Source organism: Falco rusticolus, chromosome 6, assembly GCF_015220075.1.
Source record: "Falco rusticolus isolate bFalRus1 chromosome 6, bFalRus1.pri, whole genome shotgun sequence".
Lineage (NCBI taxonomy): Eukaryota > Metazoa > Chordata > Aves > Falconiformes > Falconidae > Falco > Falco rusticolus.
Window position 1 is genome coordinate 20,909,695 of NC_051192.1, and position 15,385 is coordinate 20,925,079.

At 34.8% G+C, this 15,385-nt stretch overlaps 1 protein-coding gene across 1 annotated transcript in view; it reads right to left on the bottom strand.

Annotated features, from left to right (window-relative positions):
• ASCC3 (activating signal cointegrator 1 complex subunit 3) overlaps positions 1-15,385 on the bottom strand; it is a 281,127-nt gene that overhangs the window by 103,503 nt on the left and 162,239 nt on the right. Inside the window, exon 15 of the mRNA XM_037390923.1 lies at positions 5-196. Coding sequence (XP_037246820.1) covers positions 5-196 — 192 coding nt within the window. The remainder of the gene's footprint in view (positions 1-4; positions 197-15,385) is intronic.

Here is a 15,385-nt window from a genome sequence, read left to right on the forward strand (position 1 = left end):
TTACCTTAATAACAACAGCATGAGCAGGAAGATTGACACCCCAGGCAAGTGTAGCTGTACAAACTAAGACTTTGATATGTCCGTTAGAAAACAAGTTCTCAACCAAACTTCTGTCTTGCCGCAGCATTCCTGCATGATGAATACTAAATCCGTCTGGAAACAGCTCACGTAACTGCTTATTTCTGGATCTCTGTACCTAGAATGGACAAGCATAAAAATGAAATTCACACCTAATTACAGTACAAGAAGCACTGTATTAAAAAAAAATTACAGGGAAAAACCCACTGAATATTATTATGAGTCATATGAAAGAAACTGTTTCTATCAATGTCAAACTTTTAATCAACACCAATACGGCATGATTTTCTATACATAAATTTGGATTCTATTCTTATTTTCCAAAGAATAAACTTCCTTATTTAAAAGAATTCTTTTATAAAAATATAGCTTCAGTTAAACAGAGATCCAAATTTACTGATAAGCAGTATGAACACCAAACCTGAGAACTCACGTATTGCATTTCCTTAAAAGCAACCCCTTCAGACTATGCAGGCAGTTAGGACAGGCTTAAGGCAGCAGGCCACACACTGTATGTAACATTAAGGAGGGGATACCTTTCCCTACCATCAGCCATTGCATCAGCTCAGGACAGCGTGTGGATTAATAAATTCACAGTACAGAATCAAACTGTTCACCCACCCTTCATTTCTACCTCTCCCCACCCCCACCCCCCCCCCACCCCCCGCCCCAGGAGGCCGGGATCTCAGTCCACAAAACCCCTGGCCCTCCAGCATCCGCTGCATATGAGGCCCGTAAGCACGCCTCCACTATTTCTGGGTGCTAGCTGCAGCATGCATCACCTAAAACACATATTGACTGAAAGTTAAGAAAAACTAATACACCTCCCTTCCAAACACTAAGCTCTGAAACTTGAATTGTTTTGGCGTGTGCCTTCCAGAAGCAATAGGGAAGGAAAAAAGAAACCCAACCACTTAAAGAGAAAACCCAAACTACTGCAGTTCATGCCATTTTAGCCCAACAGGAACAGTTGCCTTTCTGTTCAAAACAAAGCTTTGGGCTAAAGGTCACGTATCACAAAATGTACAGCTCTTTTATTACAATTAAGATGACAGGAGGAAAGGCATGGTAATCCTGTTGTAAACTGGAATAAAGGACCTTCAACCAAGCTTATATGAGCTTAAATACAAGGTCAGAGAGCATACTGTGTACAGTCTCCTTACTTCTGCCCTTGGCTACTGGTTTCTCAGCTCTTCATGTTCAAATGTCTCTGATTTTCCACAAACACCTCCATATTCCTAACTGCTACACTCGGTAGCTACAATCCAAAATTGATTGCTGCTGAATATGACACTGGAGGGTTGTGGTAATGATGACTAATCTTTCCTTAAAATGGATTTCTTTATTACCTTTGTCAGCAGAGAATCTTTACTTTTCCATAGACCACAAGAGTTAAGTATTTTTTATCATTGTAGTTTCAGCCCTGTGTATTATAGTGACTTAATTCTAAGATAAAATTACTATTACTATCATGACTATTACTATTTTCTCAATCTTTGCATTTACTACTACCTGACACACAGCCACTGAGAGTTGACTTAAGTGATACAGAGTGGATAAAGCAAAGCAAAATATGGTTCACAGTACTGGCATACTGCCAGTCATGAACAATAAATCTCTGCAAACACAGAAATAAATAGGGAGATGGGAATGCAATTATAAATGAGGACATGAAAAGAAAAATATTGTGGGCAAAACACATTTTTCAGCTTCACAATTATCCAGCTTCTCAATATCTGATCTTTCCTGCTTTATCAGTAATTATTTACTATTCATTTAAAGGAAATCAAATTCACCTCTTAACTACACATGATTTTTTGGCAAATTTAATTAACTGCTGTAGTGCTTAAAAATGAATAAATAAGAAATTAGGAAAGTGGCAGTGCAGTTCATGAAGCTTATTCTTTATGAGTTAGCAGATGGAAACATATTTCATAAAGAACACAAATGCACCAAGGTTTGCATTTATATACTTTTTTATATATATATTTAAATGTATCAACAACAAATCTCACAGAAGACAGGCATGTGGAAAATTCACGTCAGCTGCAAATTTAATTGTGAAACAGAAATTTGTATCGATCTTGATTACATTCAGAATGTGGTATAAACATTTAACAATGTAATTAGGCTTTGTCTTAAATAAAGCAAATTTTCCTATGTGATAAGACAACTACCAGAAATTTTATTTATCAGTAGAGCGTGTTGTTTGGTGTTGCATTTCTATTTTACAGGTATCAAAATAACTACTTTTCAAAAAGGAAAATTATTCAATATAAAAACCTACACTTTAAATATTATAATCTGTAGCTGAAAAAGCCAAATCTTGCTCTCAAATGTCCACAATTTAAAAATTACACGCCTTTGTTTGTAACCTCATTGTTTATGTTGTTTAATGCAATTGAAAGACAGGGCAATTTATTAATGGGAAACTAAGAAGAGTAAAATTTCGTACTACTATACATGGCAGGTAACTGTATCTGTTTACAGTTTTAGGACATAAAATTTCACTAATTTAGAGAAAGGAACTTGTAAATACATGAAAAAGGAGGAGGAAGGGGAAAAAACTATGACAGAAAACACATTAAGATATGGCAATGCTAGTCTGGCTATAAATCAAGTACTACCAAGCTGTTTAAAAATACATAGGTACATCAAGACGTATCCATATGGTTGTGTTCAGAAAGAATATCCACATACTTCTAAAACATCACCACATTCTGAAACATCATCTTTGAAATAATTAATATTCAGAGGTTTTGTCTGTTCATTTATTGAATTTATGAAATGCTAGAATTCCAGCTTACACAGTAACCAGTTTAGAGACGCATTAAAGTTTTTTTTTTCCAACACAGAAGATGAACTTTTTTAAATGAAAAACTGACAGCCCACTTTTGACATGGGAAAAAACAAATGCTGAACAAATCGAATCACTGATTACCTTAGATGATACCATTAACTGCACAGAAATTGAACTCATTTTATAAAGATACAGGCGAGTTAGTTTAAGAACAATGAAGTAACCCATTATTATAAAGTTACGCTTGAGAAAATAAAATTAAAAAATAAATAACATCTCTCAGTGATGGCCTGGAAGACTGCTCGCACAGCATATCCTTTAAAGGCAATGTATTTGCAAACAGACGTGCCAATAAATGGCATGATTATTCTATTCAATCTGGATTTTAATGGTTGCAGAGACAACAAAACCAACGACTACTAAATAAGGGAAGTGAAACTATAAAAAGTTATACTACTCCCATCTTGTTCTATTATAGACTAAAGGTTTTCTTAAAATGTATACCGAAATGTTACTAAGTGCCTCAGGTGTACGGAGAAGTTGTTATTATGAGGTCTGGCACTGGTCTCCTGATGAGAATTGATTTTCTTTCCCCTCCCTTATTGCTCAAGAGGGCTGTAGATTTATGACCTTTGCTTACATGTGTGTGTGCATCTAAAACAGTATGTATTAAATAAAATTCCTACTTTAGCTTGCTGCCACCTATATTTCTCCTTTAAATGTCTAGAATTTCATGCAGTTCTTGATTAAGACACATTAAAACTGTCACACTTAGACACAAAAAAAAAGTCACACATAATTTTAATGAGAAGTGAAGCATATGTATAAGAAAAAAAAAGATTTAATCAAGCCTTAGGGTATTTCAGCTACAGACTTAAAAAAGAGAGCACCCTTCCTTACCCTTTTCTTGCATCTGGTATCGCAAAGGTATCATAATTCATAAAGACTGCATGCTTTTTGTCTGAACGATCAATACTATGTGAATGAAAGCATGAAATTTTTAATATGTTTATAGCTATTTTTTCCTTATTTTATCTAAAAAACAAGTAAAAAAAGAATAATAAAGCTTGATTATGAGAAGCAGCTGCCAATTGATTACTTCTTAAGTGAAACACCAATTTACGTCTTTTCTTTAATCTCCAGTTGCTACACTCACCTAGGACAGACTAAGTAGTTCACCACTACTTGGTAAGATCAAGTTTTTTTTTCTTTCCATAAATTACATATTTTTTCTTTCTGCTTCTTCATTTGAAGATACTGTTTGCAACTTTGAATTATGGCGTTTTTTCCCCACTAATAACACAGTTTTTGACTTTCATGTATTTTCTTCCAGTAACAGAAATGGCACAGGCTATTCTAGCATTTTTCTCACGATGACCTTACTATAGCGAAACTTCATGCTTGTGACCTGAAGACTCAATCATTGTAATTTCCTTTCTGTGGAGTTCACAATAGGGCAGCACTTGCAGTTTGTTCAGAATGCACCATCATATTTGTTCACTGGTTTGAGCAATTCCGAGCAATTTATTCTCATCCTTCATTCTTTGCACTGTCCTGACACCCTGCAAAGTACCAGCTCTTAATTTTGAGGGCTCATCAGCTTCACTTGATGAGTGTTGGTGTTCAGATAGCACAGATATCAGAGACACCTAAACCAAAGGAAGGTATATTTTGCTGCAGCCTTCAATGAAGGGCAGTTTTAATCAGTGCAACTACTGTGTAATTCATACAATTGGATTATTTCCAAAATAACTATTTTGTGACTTTTCTGAAGACATCCAAAAGTGTAATTCTTAGGTTGACCTAAAGTGTTTTAGGTACCAACAGGGCAAATGCCTCCTCTTCCTCATTCATATTAATCGTACTGCTGGAATGTACTCTGCTGGTTCATTTAAAGATTATCAATTGTCTTTCAAAATTTTTGAGCTCAATGTAAGATGTGAGAAGTCTCCACCTGATCAGGAAGTAAAGCAAAATGAAAAAGGGGAAGTTGAAGAGTCCATCAATGGGCTTATTCCTGTCCTACAGGAATACAAATACAAAAAACCTAGCATGTCTTCTGCATGTATGAGAACTGAGAGAAATGGAAAGAAATGATCAAAGGATTGCATGATCATTCACCATTTTTGCTCTTCAGAATTTACTACATACATACTGCATATTAATTAATCTATACAAGTTAAATTTTGTTTATTCTTTTTATTCACAGCTTACTCTTTTATTCATAACTGCTGGTTCAGAGCGGAGAGATCAAAACCTAGTGCCAATAAAATGATGCGACGGGGTTTTTAAATATGAAATGAAAAGATAATTTACTGTTACAGAAAAAAAAAGTGAGACCCTTTAATATGCAGTTAGAGCAATTATATGAAACCTAGAGAAAATACTAAACCATGAAGATGAGCAGTAACAGTATCTGACAGTTTATGAAAGAAACTGAACATGAAGAAATACAGATTAGAGTCTAAAGCGAGAAAAATGGAATGCATTTGAGCTACAATGATTTTACCTGAGGACTCTCCTTTTATGAATTAGAACTTTTATTTGTATTAATCAACATGTACTGTCTGCATAATAACTAAGCTATCAGCAGCTGTTTCTAGGACAAGGATGAAGTGGCATGTTAAGTGGTAACAGTAAGATTAAATTACTATTTTTATTACAGAGGCAAAGAATTAACTTTGAAAGAAATTTTCCTTGAAGGATTTAAAAGTTGACTGAATTTCTGTGATGAATATATATATTAAACAATTGGTCCTTATCTTGCATTACCTTTCACACTGCTTGAGAAACAGCATAAAATGCAAAATTATTAGTATGTACTAAACATGTAGTAATACACTAAATCATACATAAACAACTTGTCATGAGGCTATTCTATAAATTTATAAATAAATCACTTTGTAAAAGATACCCAGCAGTTAAATACTTTGGATTCAGGTAATGCTTCTGTGTTGATCTGCCCTCAGATTACTTCCCTTGCTTCTTCCTGGCAACAGCAGCATTAGCTTTGCTGACTGTTCACCCTGCAGCTAGTTCCTGTGAAGAACCCAGAGACTACTGAGTGCCCTCCTCAAGCAAGATGACTTACATGACCTAGCAGATAATTTCTGGATAGATGCAGGCTGGCCAATACGCTATTCTACTTAATGACTATACATACTCATTCTCTGCATCTTTACTTTTTAAATGTATCCAGCTATTAACTTTGTATGGTTATCCTGAAGTAATATCTCTGTTCAACACTTATCCTTTTACTGGGTTATAAATAGTGGGTACCTGGCAAGAGAGTATTTGAAAGAGGTAATTCTAGCAAACAAATGTGAACCAGTTTGCATTTCTCCTGGAAGAGTCAATAATCTAATTGTCTCCCTCTGGAGATTTAAGTTCACTGTATTAAAGTTAGAATTCTTTAAATCTAGGAGTTACTGATCTGATTAATTTACTTAAATCACCTCAGTAAGTTCTATACAATATACCTCTGAAGGAGAAAGAGAGTAGTGTAGAAACTGCTTTGCTTAAACACCTCCCTCTATCAGTATGAAGAAAACAATGCTTTGAGTACAATCACCAGGAGCACATTATTCAGGACTAATTTTCTGTATTATAGTATTACAACTTTTTCTTCTGAACCGTCTCCTCTGTGTGTGTATACAGGTTTCTATTGATTTGGGCTTGTCTCCTGTCAATTTGTAATTTAGAAACACTTGTTTAGAATAGGAATCTGTCTGTCCTTAGTCCTCAGTAGGCCACAGACCGTCTTGCAACTGAATCAATTACTGATTCTCACATAAAAGGGTTTAAGAACTTAGAATGAAAAATAATTATTCTGTGAAAACACACATGGAAAACAGCACTAGGTTTAGATAGAAAGGAAACATTTGTTACAACGACCCAGTTTAAGCTCTACCACTGAGTGAAAATGCAGTAAAAATAACAACAATTTCCATATATTGTATGATGATAAACATCCTTCTATTGTTTATAGCAAGTGCAATACAAATTATATAGGGACATTTTTGTACTGCTTCAGTATGATGAAAATCTGGACTTCACAGTGAACAGAAATCTGCACCTAAGGAATCTCAAATTTTATTAAAAGAAGTGTCAAAACATTTCAATTTAGCAATAACATGAAAATGCACAACAATTAACACTGAATTAATTGCATAACATCACAATTCTAAAATTCATGCAAAATCATGTAAAGCTCTGGTTTTCTTTCTCATCAGTTTAGAATTAAACTGTTCTCTTTCTGAGAGTAGATACACAAACCATGTAAAATACAGCAAGGTATCCATTGTTCTTCATCCCTTGAGACAGGAAGCCCTGTCATCATACGTGCTGACCACTTGGGAGTACACAGATGAAAAAGTCATCAGTCTTGGTCTGTTTTGCCGACAGCACAAGTTTTCAGTGTGCTGTTAGAAAACTAACCAGTAGGGAAGATACACAGCATGAAAAGAAGTTGATAGAGCGAGAGAGACAGTTTGATGACATGCGAGGGTAGCATTCCAACAGCAAGTATGAATTTGTACCAGTTTCAGTTTAAATTCTGACATCCTCCAGAGACCTAGTTGAACCTTTTGTTGCTGTGCTTAGCAGTGCAAAGATTTCAATATTTCTGCTTCAACAAGAAACTCAAACTGCATGGTTTCCATACAAATATTTGTTATATTTGAGTACACCTCTTTGCTGTGTAATACTCAAAACTGCCACTCTGCTGAGCCATGACAATACTGGATGCATTTTTACTCTGAGACAATGAGAGCAGAAAGTGTTTTCAAGATCCTTCCAATATAGCTGCAGCCTACTTATTACATATCATCATGATTTTTAGTGCAACTCCTCCTCAAAGGCTATACTGACTGAGACATCATTAACCCTGCAAGAAAAAAATCCATTTGTGAACATTAACCGTATTTCTCATTTCATAATTAAACCGTAACAGTCCACTACAACTTCACAGCTATGCCAAGTGATGGATTGAGGATTCTTCAGAAGAATGGAATTTCTCTTACAAGCTTATAGGTAATTGGAAATGTGCAGTATGAATTAATAGTCTATAGGGTTTTCAGTTTTAGACTGGCATCAATATGTAGGACATGAAAAGCTGAGAATTATCTTAAAACAGGAAAATAATTTTTGGAGATGAACCCTAGATATTAAATGTCTTGATTTGCTATTGTGGCTTGGTTTCTTCACTTTTCTAGCTTCTGTCCTAGAGCATGGAAGAAATAAACGTAACAATACTAAGCGGACATGATAAAAAAAACGCAAGTCAATAGAAATGGTACAAATTCCTAAACTAAAAAAAGTCAAAATTATACTCACCACTCATTGAGTAACTTGAGCTATGTAACCTGAACTTTAACAAGAAAAAGATAACTAAATGAGAACATCAGACCATATGCAGCACCATAAAAATAAGTGTTTTTCACCAATACCTGTGTAATATGAAAACCCATTAAAAAATCCATGATGTAATTCTCATCATATAGTATTTATTTGTACGCTAATAATATCAAACAAGTCTCTGAACTAAAGAAATTTTATTCCTACTGTGCCTTTGCTATTTTAACAGAATTTCAAGGATTCTGTTATAGTAACACTTTGTAGTTCAGTGTTGCCAAATGTTAAATCTTACAAGACAAGCACTTTTGAGAAATCTCAAAAGCATATGAAAAATTATAGATGTTTATGTATTTTCTTATTGCAATATTCATAGAGTATTATAATAATCTGATTAATGATAATGTGGTAATTATTTACTTTATCTGCTAAAGTACTAACACAAAAATAATCCTTTGAGAAGCCAATGTACCTTTAAGTGGTGGGACCGGTGAAACCCAGTTTCCTATGAATTTTATATTCCTTGTGCCCCTGTCTCAACTCAAATGCATGCCTCATCAGATTTCCATAACCTCATCTCTCCCAGAATTATCTCCTTGACTTACTGTTTCATAAATTTTTCCACTGCACCCGCAGGACAAAGATATACATCTTAGAAATGACATCTGTAAGACTTAGGCTCATTATCAACACTGCCATCTGACCATTACTAACACCTTTGACAACTGGGTTGTCTTTTTTGTTAGTTTTATTCCAAATTACTAGCAGGCTGCTCTCTGAAATTCTGCAACCTCAGTACAGAACTGTGAAGCCTGTGAACTATTAAACATCATTCAAAGTCAGTTTCAAAGTCAACATGACGTCTTTACACACCTAAAGAGCACAGAAGTAGCACCTAATAAGTGATGAAGCAAAGTTTATATTACTATGCTCTTTTGGCCAGGAAACTTTGGAATTTAGGGACAGATTGTCAGTTAAACTGAGACGACTATTAGGCTCGCTGCCAGAGGAAACCAGCCAATGCAAGAAAGGAGCATGCTATAAAGTTACTTTCATAGAGCTCAATCTTACAGCCAGATCCTGTTCAAATGTAGGGTATTTCCCCCAGACTTCTGCTAGTTATGAGATCCCTTGTAGTTTTAAATTCTATCTACTAAAAAAACCTCAAGGTTTTATTACTCCCTCCTTACTTTAAAACAAAAAAATCTCCTCAAATCCAGCCTTTATACTCCCAATATTTTATGTCACTTACTAACGTTATGTTTCATACTTCATGAAGCCTGTGAGATTATTGCTTTATAAAGTTTAAAAATCACAGAGATGAAGACAATTATGTATAATTAATTTGGCTTTAAAAGACTGTTTTCTATGTCTATAGTTCTTGAAGCATGTACCTAGTACATATACCACCTCTCCAACACTGACATTTTGTGCAAAGGATGACTTATTTTCTTGTGCAAGTGATTTTTATAATATATTTACAGAGATCTGAGAAAAACATTGCATTGATTTTAATTCATTGATCTGCCTTGTCTGAGGTTTGTAAACTAGATCAGAAATCCTCTGTCAAAACTGAGGAGCCCAGTACCATTAATATATTGTAATTCATATACCATTATTTTAAAGCAGGCTAAACAGTTCTTCAGCAAGCTAGCTTTATGTGTCTTACCCACACAGCAGATAGATCTCAGGGAAAATTATAGCAAGTGTCTCACATATCAAGCATACCATGGAGACTAAATTATCTGGTATTGGAAGAAGTAAGGAGACTTAAACTTTGTCACTTAAGGCAGCGCATAGCAGCACAAAACAGGTGAGAGGAGAGCTGCTGTGATGCTTCCACAGTCCTTCTCCAACCCTGATTAATTCCTGTTTTTCATACTCTGTTTACTCATCATGCATACATTAGTGCTAATGACTGCACAAGTGTTAGATGCCATACTGTGAGCTTCATTTTCTTTAATCTTTTAATTATATTAACAGTCTTTCTTCTGTACAATTAATAGTCAGACCTGTTAAAGCCATTACATCCTTCATGCATTTAGTCACCTTAAAAATGTTTGTCGTCTCACAACTCTGTCTTCTTTTAAGAGCAGCTTAATTTCAAAAGGCTTTGCAAAATTGTTTACCTAGAAGTTGAACTCATATCTGTAATGCTGCATTTATTGGGGTGTTGGGACTCTGGGAGGAAAGCAAATAGTGAACAATGCCAATACTTGCCTTGAAATAAGTGTGTCTATATAATTTACCACTTGAAGTAATAACACTGTCAAACTGAATATCTTTATATTGTTTTAAATAACAAAAATAATTGAAGCTTAAGTAAAAACATATATAAAAATAAAAAAAAATTTTACTTACTTTAAGACTGAAAGCTAATACTATCAATCTAAAAGAGTTCTATAACTAACACTGCAACCTCTTTCAAGATTTATTAATAGGTTTCCTATATAAAAAGAAACTTTATCTGACTGTACAGAACTAAACCACATACCATGGTTCAGTGCTACGGTAAATACCATGTTTGTGGAGTTTGTAACACACACAAACTACCGGGTTATCACCAGGATATTGGTTTTCAGTGGTTTCAAGTTGGTAATACTGAATCATGAATTGAAATCAGAATAAAAGCAGTGGAGAATCTTTGACTCTCACAATCCATAAAATTTTTTAATTAGATTGTGAGACAGATATTTTAAAAACTTTCACTGTTTTGCTTGATTTTCTTATTATATACTTTGAAAGCTAACATGAAATATGATATATTTTATATAAAATGAATGTAAACAACAATGTATAAATAATAAATAACATAAAATATATTGCAGAGTTGGTGATCATATCATCACCCATTTTTAGATATTGGTTTACACATCTAAGAATATTTTACTTTGCAAATTCAAATATTTTAATTTCCTTCTGTTAATTTTGTATTTGGATTTCAACTAATTTCTAAATTTTTTTTTTTGAGCTCCAAATATGGAATTGCCAAATATTGTGTCACAGAAATTGTACACAGAATGGAAACGCAGAGGCTACACTTACCTATAACAATGGTGTTTTCTCTGCTATCCCCAGTGACCACTCACTAGAGGAAAACCTACTGAGCCTGTTTTCTGTGATAGTATTGGACAACCTTTCTGATGTGATTTATAGAAACAGACTGATGACTTGTAATTCTTGGCATAGCCTTTTCAATCTTGAGATCAACCTAGAAAAACTTCCTACTCTATTTCTTTTTTGAGGAGGCATCACTTGAGATAACTAGATAGTTCCATCATACGTGTTTAATCTGCACGCTGCTAGAACTGAAGATAAGAGGGCCAGCTAATGCTGTTTGATGCAGAGAAATATCACCAGAAAGTAACTGCTTGACCATTTGAGACAGGCCACTTTGCCAGCAGCTTGATACAGCAGTGTTCAGTATGAGATTAAAACACTGTAGAGGCCTACAAGCAGATCTGTACAGCTGCAGCAGGAGTCTGAGCACCCTTCGCAGTCAATGGGCATCAGACAGCAGGGCTTGTACAGTGCTTCTGCTCCCTGACCACCCTTTGTCAGCTCATGGTTGAGCACAGGCATCCTCTCGGCTCCACTACCTGAACTCCAATTACAACAGGACCACAGAGACATCATGCATTTGCAGTTACCAAGTGCAGTCTTCTAAAATCTGTGTGCTATAATCTTAGCCTGAAAAGTACTCCACTGGGGTGCTTCAGATTTAGACTAGCGAATAGGAATTATCCTGGAAAGAATTAAAGACAAAACAGACTCTCAAATAACTCCATTGCAACAAATTTATATTGTAACTGACTCAGGTGGCACTGTCTCCACACTCCCAGATGGCACATACCAGTAATAGCTCCTAATTATCACTCCTATTCCAAGTAAATTGGAATCTGCATTATCTGTCTTCACACTAATCTTTGCTTATTCTGATATTGAATACCTCCTATCACAGAGAAAACGAAGAAACAATTGAAAAGTTAATGGCGCTATACCTGAAAATTAATCAGATCATCCTATGGTTCTAAATGCATGAACATAAAGAACTAAAGAACATAATGCGAAAAACAGGAATGAAGACTTTTCATCCTTTCTATTCGCAACAATGGAAACTTAACAAGGGGGCATTATTTATCATAAATTCATTTTTCACTTGTTAGAAACACCAAATATACTTATACACCTTCCTATAAAATGCTACATCCCCATAACCCTTTCTTTGCCATGGACAAAATTACGCAATACATTCATAGGATCTGTCCTCATCACACTTGGTGCAGGTCATAGTGCTACTTGAAAGTACGACAAGAAACAGTTTTCCCCAAACATGACAAAGTTTGTAAGAACATACTGTAACTGAAATGTTCCCAAACTGTTGTTGTCAGACAAAGAATGGGATTAAATGTCTAGCTAATCTCAATTTTCCCCTACTAAAAAAGAGAGCAGATGTTAAATGATTTTTTTTTCTTATCTGTGCAAATTTCTACAGTTACTGGTTTAACTTTTAGTTTGAGTTCAAGAGTTTAGTGTTTGATGAAATGAGTTGCCTATGAAACCCTGAAGTTGTCTGAGGGTCTTGGGTACAAATTCAGCCACTGAGGAAAAAAGGTTTCCACTAGTATCAGGAATTAAGTATGAACCTTATGGGGAATCCCAACCCTACCCCCTCAAAGTCCCAAAAGAAAATGCTTGGTAGAGTACTGGTACCGCTTCAACCTCTACCTTTAAACACAGCATAGACTTTATTACAGAACAGAAAACTCAATTCAGGAAACCCTGGATTGCTACTTTGACTGATGGCTTCCTGTATTTCCAGGAGCCCTTTTAGAGTCACAATAAATTTTGACGTCTGTCCTCCAGAAGACAACAGAAATTCATAAATCTGTTTTGCAAAGCTATGTTCAAGAGTAATCAATTCACCTTCATGTGTTTTCTCCAACTCATCCCAGTTCTGATGCCTGAAACTGATTTCATACATGCATTTAATAAAGAATAAATACAAACTTGGAGGATATAAATATTGAATTTTTCTATTTACTATTAACTGTTATTCCAGTAATCCAAACAATTACTAAGAGACAGGAAAATAAATGTTTAAACTGTCAAATTTCGCTAGCTTCGTAAAACATTCACTGTCCAAGAATTTCTATTTTTTTAAGCAACAATGAATGTAGTCCATATTATTATACATGTATGTTATACGTTATACTTATTACACATGTAACTTACCTATCCTGCATTTTATACTATCATGAATTATTGTATGCAGGAAAAAAGGAATAGAACAAATGAGGGAATAAGAAAAAATTATCTCAGAAATTTCATATGAATGCAAAGAACACATGTTTCAGGTCAAGCAGAGAGATGCACTTCAGGCTAGATGCCTGGAAGTAGAACATATTTATGGATTTATTTTTAATTCTAGCCTGCAAAATGCTCTGAAGTGAAATGATGAACAGGGGCCTTTCACCCACCATTAAATCAGCACCATACAATTGCATTAAAAAATATGGCCACAAGGTGGCTGTCAATACTCAGCATTGAAAACTATAAATCTGAAACTGAAATAGAATCTCGATTAGCTTTGTTTTCTTAATATTTTAAGTGATGTGTTCCACCTCACTTATTCTTAGAAACATAAATTTCCATACTAGACAAATACTTTACAGATATTTTATATTTATTTTGTTCCTTAACATCATGAACCCTTATATAAAGAATTCCAGTGAGAGATTTCCAGACTCAGTCTGTGACAGCATCATTTTCCTGCAGTCATATATTTCTCCCATAATCTGAGCCCTTTTGAGAGCTGGAATTCACATATATATAACTGAAATAATTTATTTACTGTTTTTCGGTTAAGTTAGTTTTCAACTATTTACCAGTACTAGCTCTGTTTCACGATGAAAACTGTATGAAACTTCTACATAGAACATGCATTTGAATGTGGATAGCACCTTATACATCTTGTTTTTTCCCAGTATGCTCTAGGTATATTCTTTATGTTCTTAATTACCATTTTATTCTTCCTTTTACAGGTTTATTAACAGTTATGGGTTTTGCTGGAAACCTTCAACCCATTTTTGTAGTCAGTTTCAAAAATATCTTTGTTTTCATTTACCATTTATTTTCCTCCCAAGTGTGGAAATCTGAAATTTAAAGAAACTGGACCATGTAGAAAAAATAATAAACAGGGTTATGATTGTTCAAACTAGTAAAGAATTACTGATTCTGAATCAGTGAATTGTAGAACTGGACTATACTCTGAAAGGATAGAAGTCTCTTAGAACCATCATCTTGGATATATTCCTTAGACGAGATCTTGGTGGTTACTGCAAGGAATATGCTCCCTCACCAGAAGAAAATCTAAGAGAATACCTGAAAATAACTATTACAGCTGTTTTGAAATCACAGGCCCATGCGGCAAGAAACCAGCTATGTTTTCAATGGTCCGCTGCAGTACAAACGCTTTTTTACTACACTGTAACTACTGAATCAAGAGCCCAGAAAATAATTTCTGAGTATAAGGGATATTTACAAGAATTGTAATACTGGTGAACCTATATGACTGTTTTTAACCCATGAATCACTGGGAGAAATTCACATTTTCTTATTGCTTTCAGCTCAACAAGCTTGCAGAAAATCTGCAAAAAGTTAAACACTGTTGTTTTCATTATGATACACTATTTTGTGCTGTATTAAGTTGTGTCCTCAGGGCTTACTCCAAAGCCAACAGTCTCTTTCCCATTAGCTTCAGTACGTTTTTCAACGAGATCCTTCAACTGCAAACCAACTAGGACTGCTCAATTATTCAGCAATACTACAGTTTAAATGAAAACATGGCAACATGATGCTAAAGATTTCAAACCCTTTTCAGATTTCTCAGTTGTCCTTGATAAACACACATAGCACAATACCTGGAAAAAGTGATCTCTAGAATCAATGACTTTGCACTGGAATTCTACATGTGATTACACAACTCATGGGTATCAAAGCCAGAGGTACCCACACAGACAGAAAATGTGCAGTATTTTTCATCCTTCATGCAACAGCCTTTGATTCCTGAGCTAACTGCTTTTGTTATTATTACGAAGTCTAAAAAGGCTTTTGCAAAGCTTTTTATACTACAGATTCTAGAACCTAAGGGTC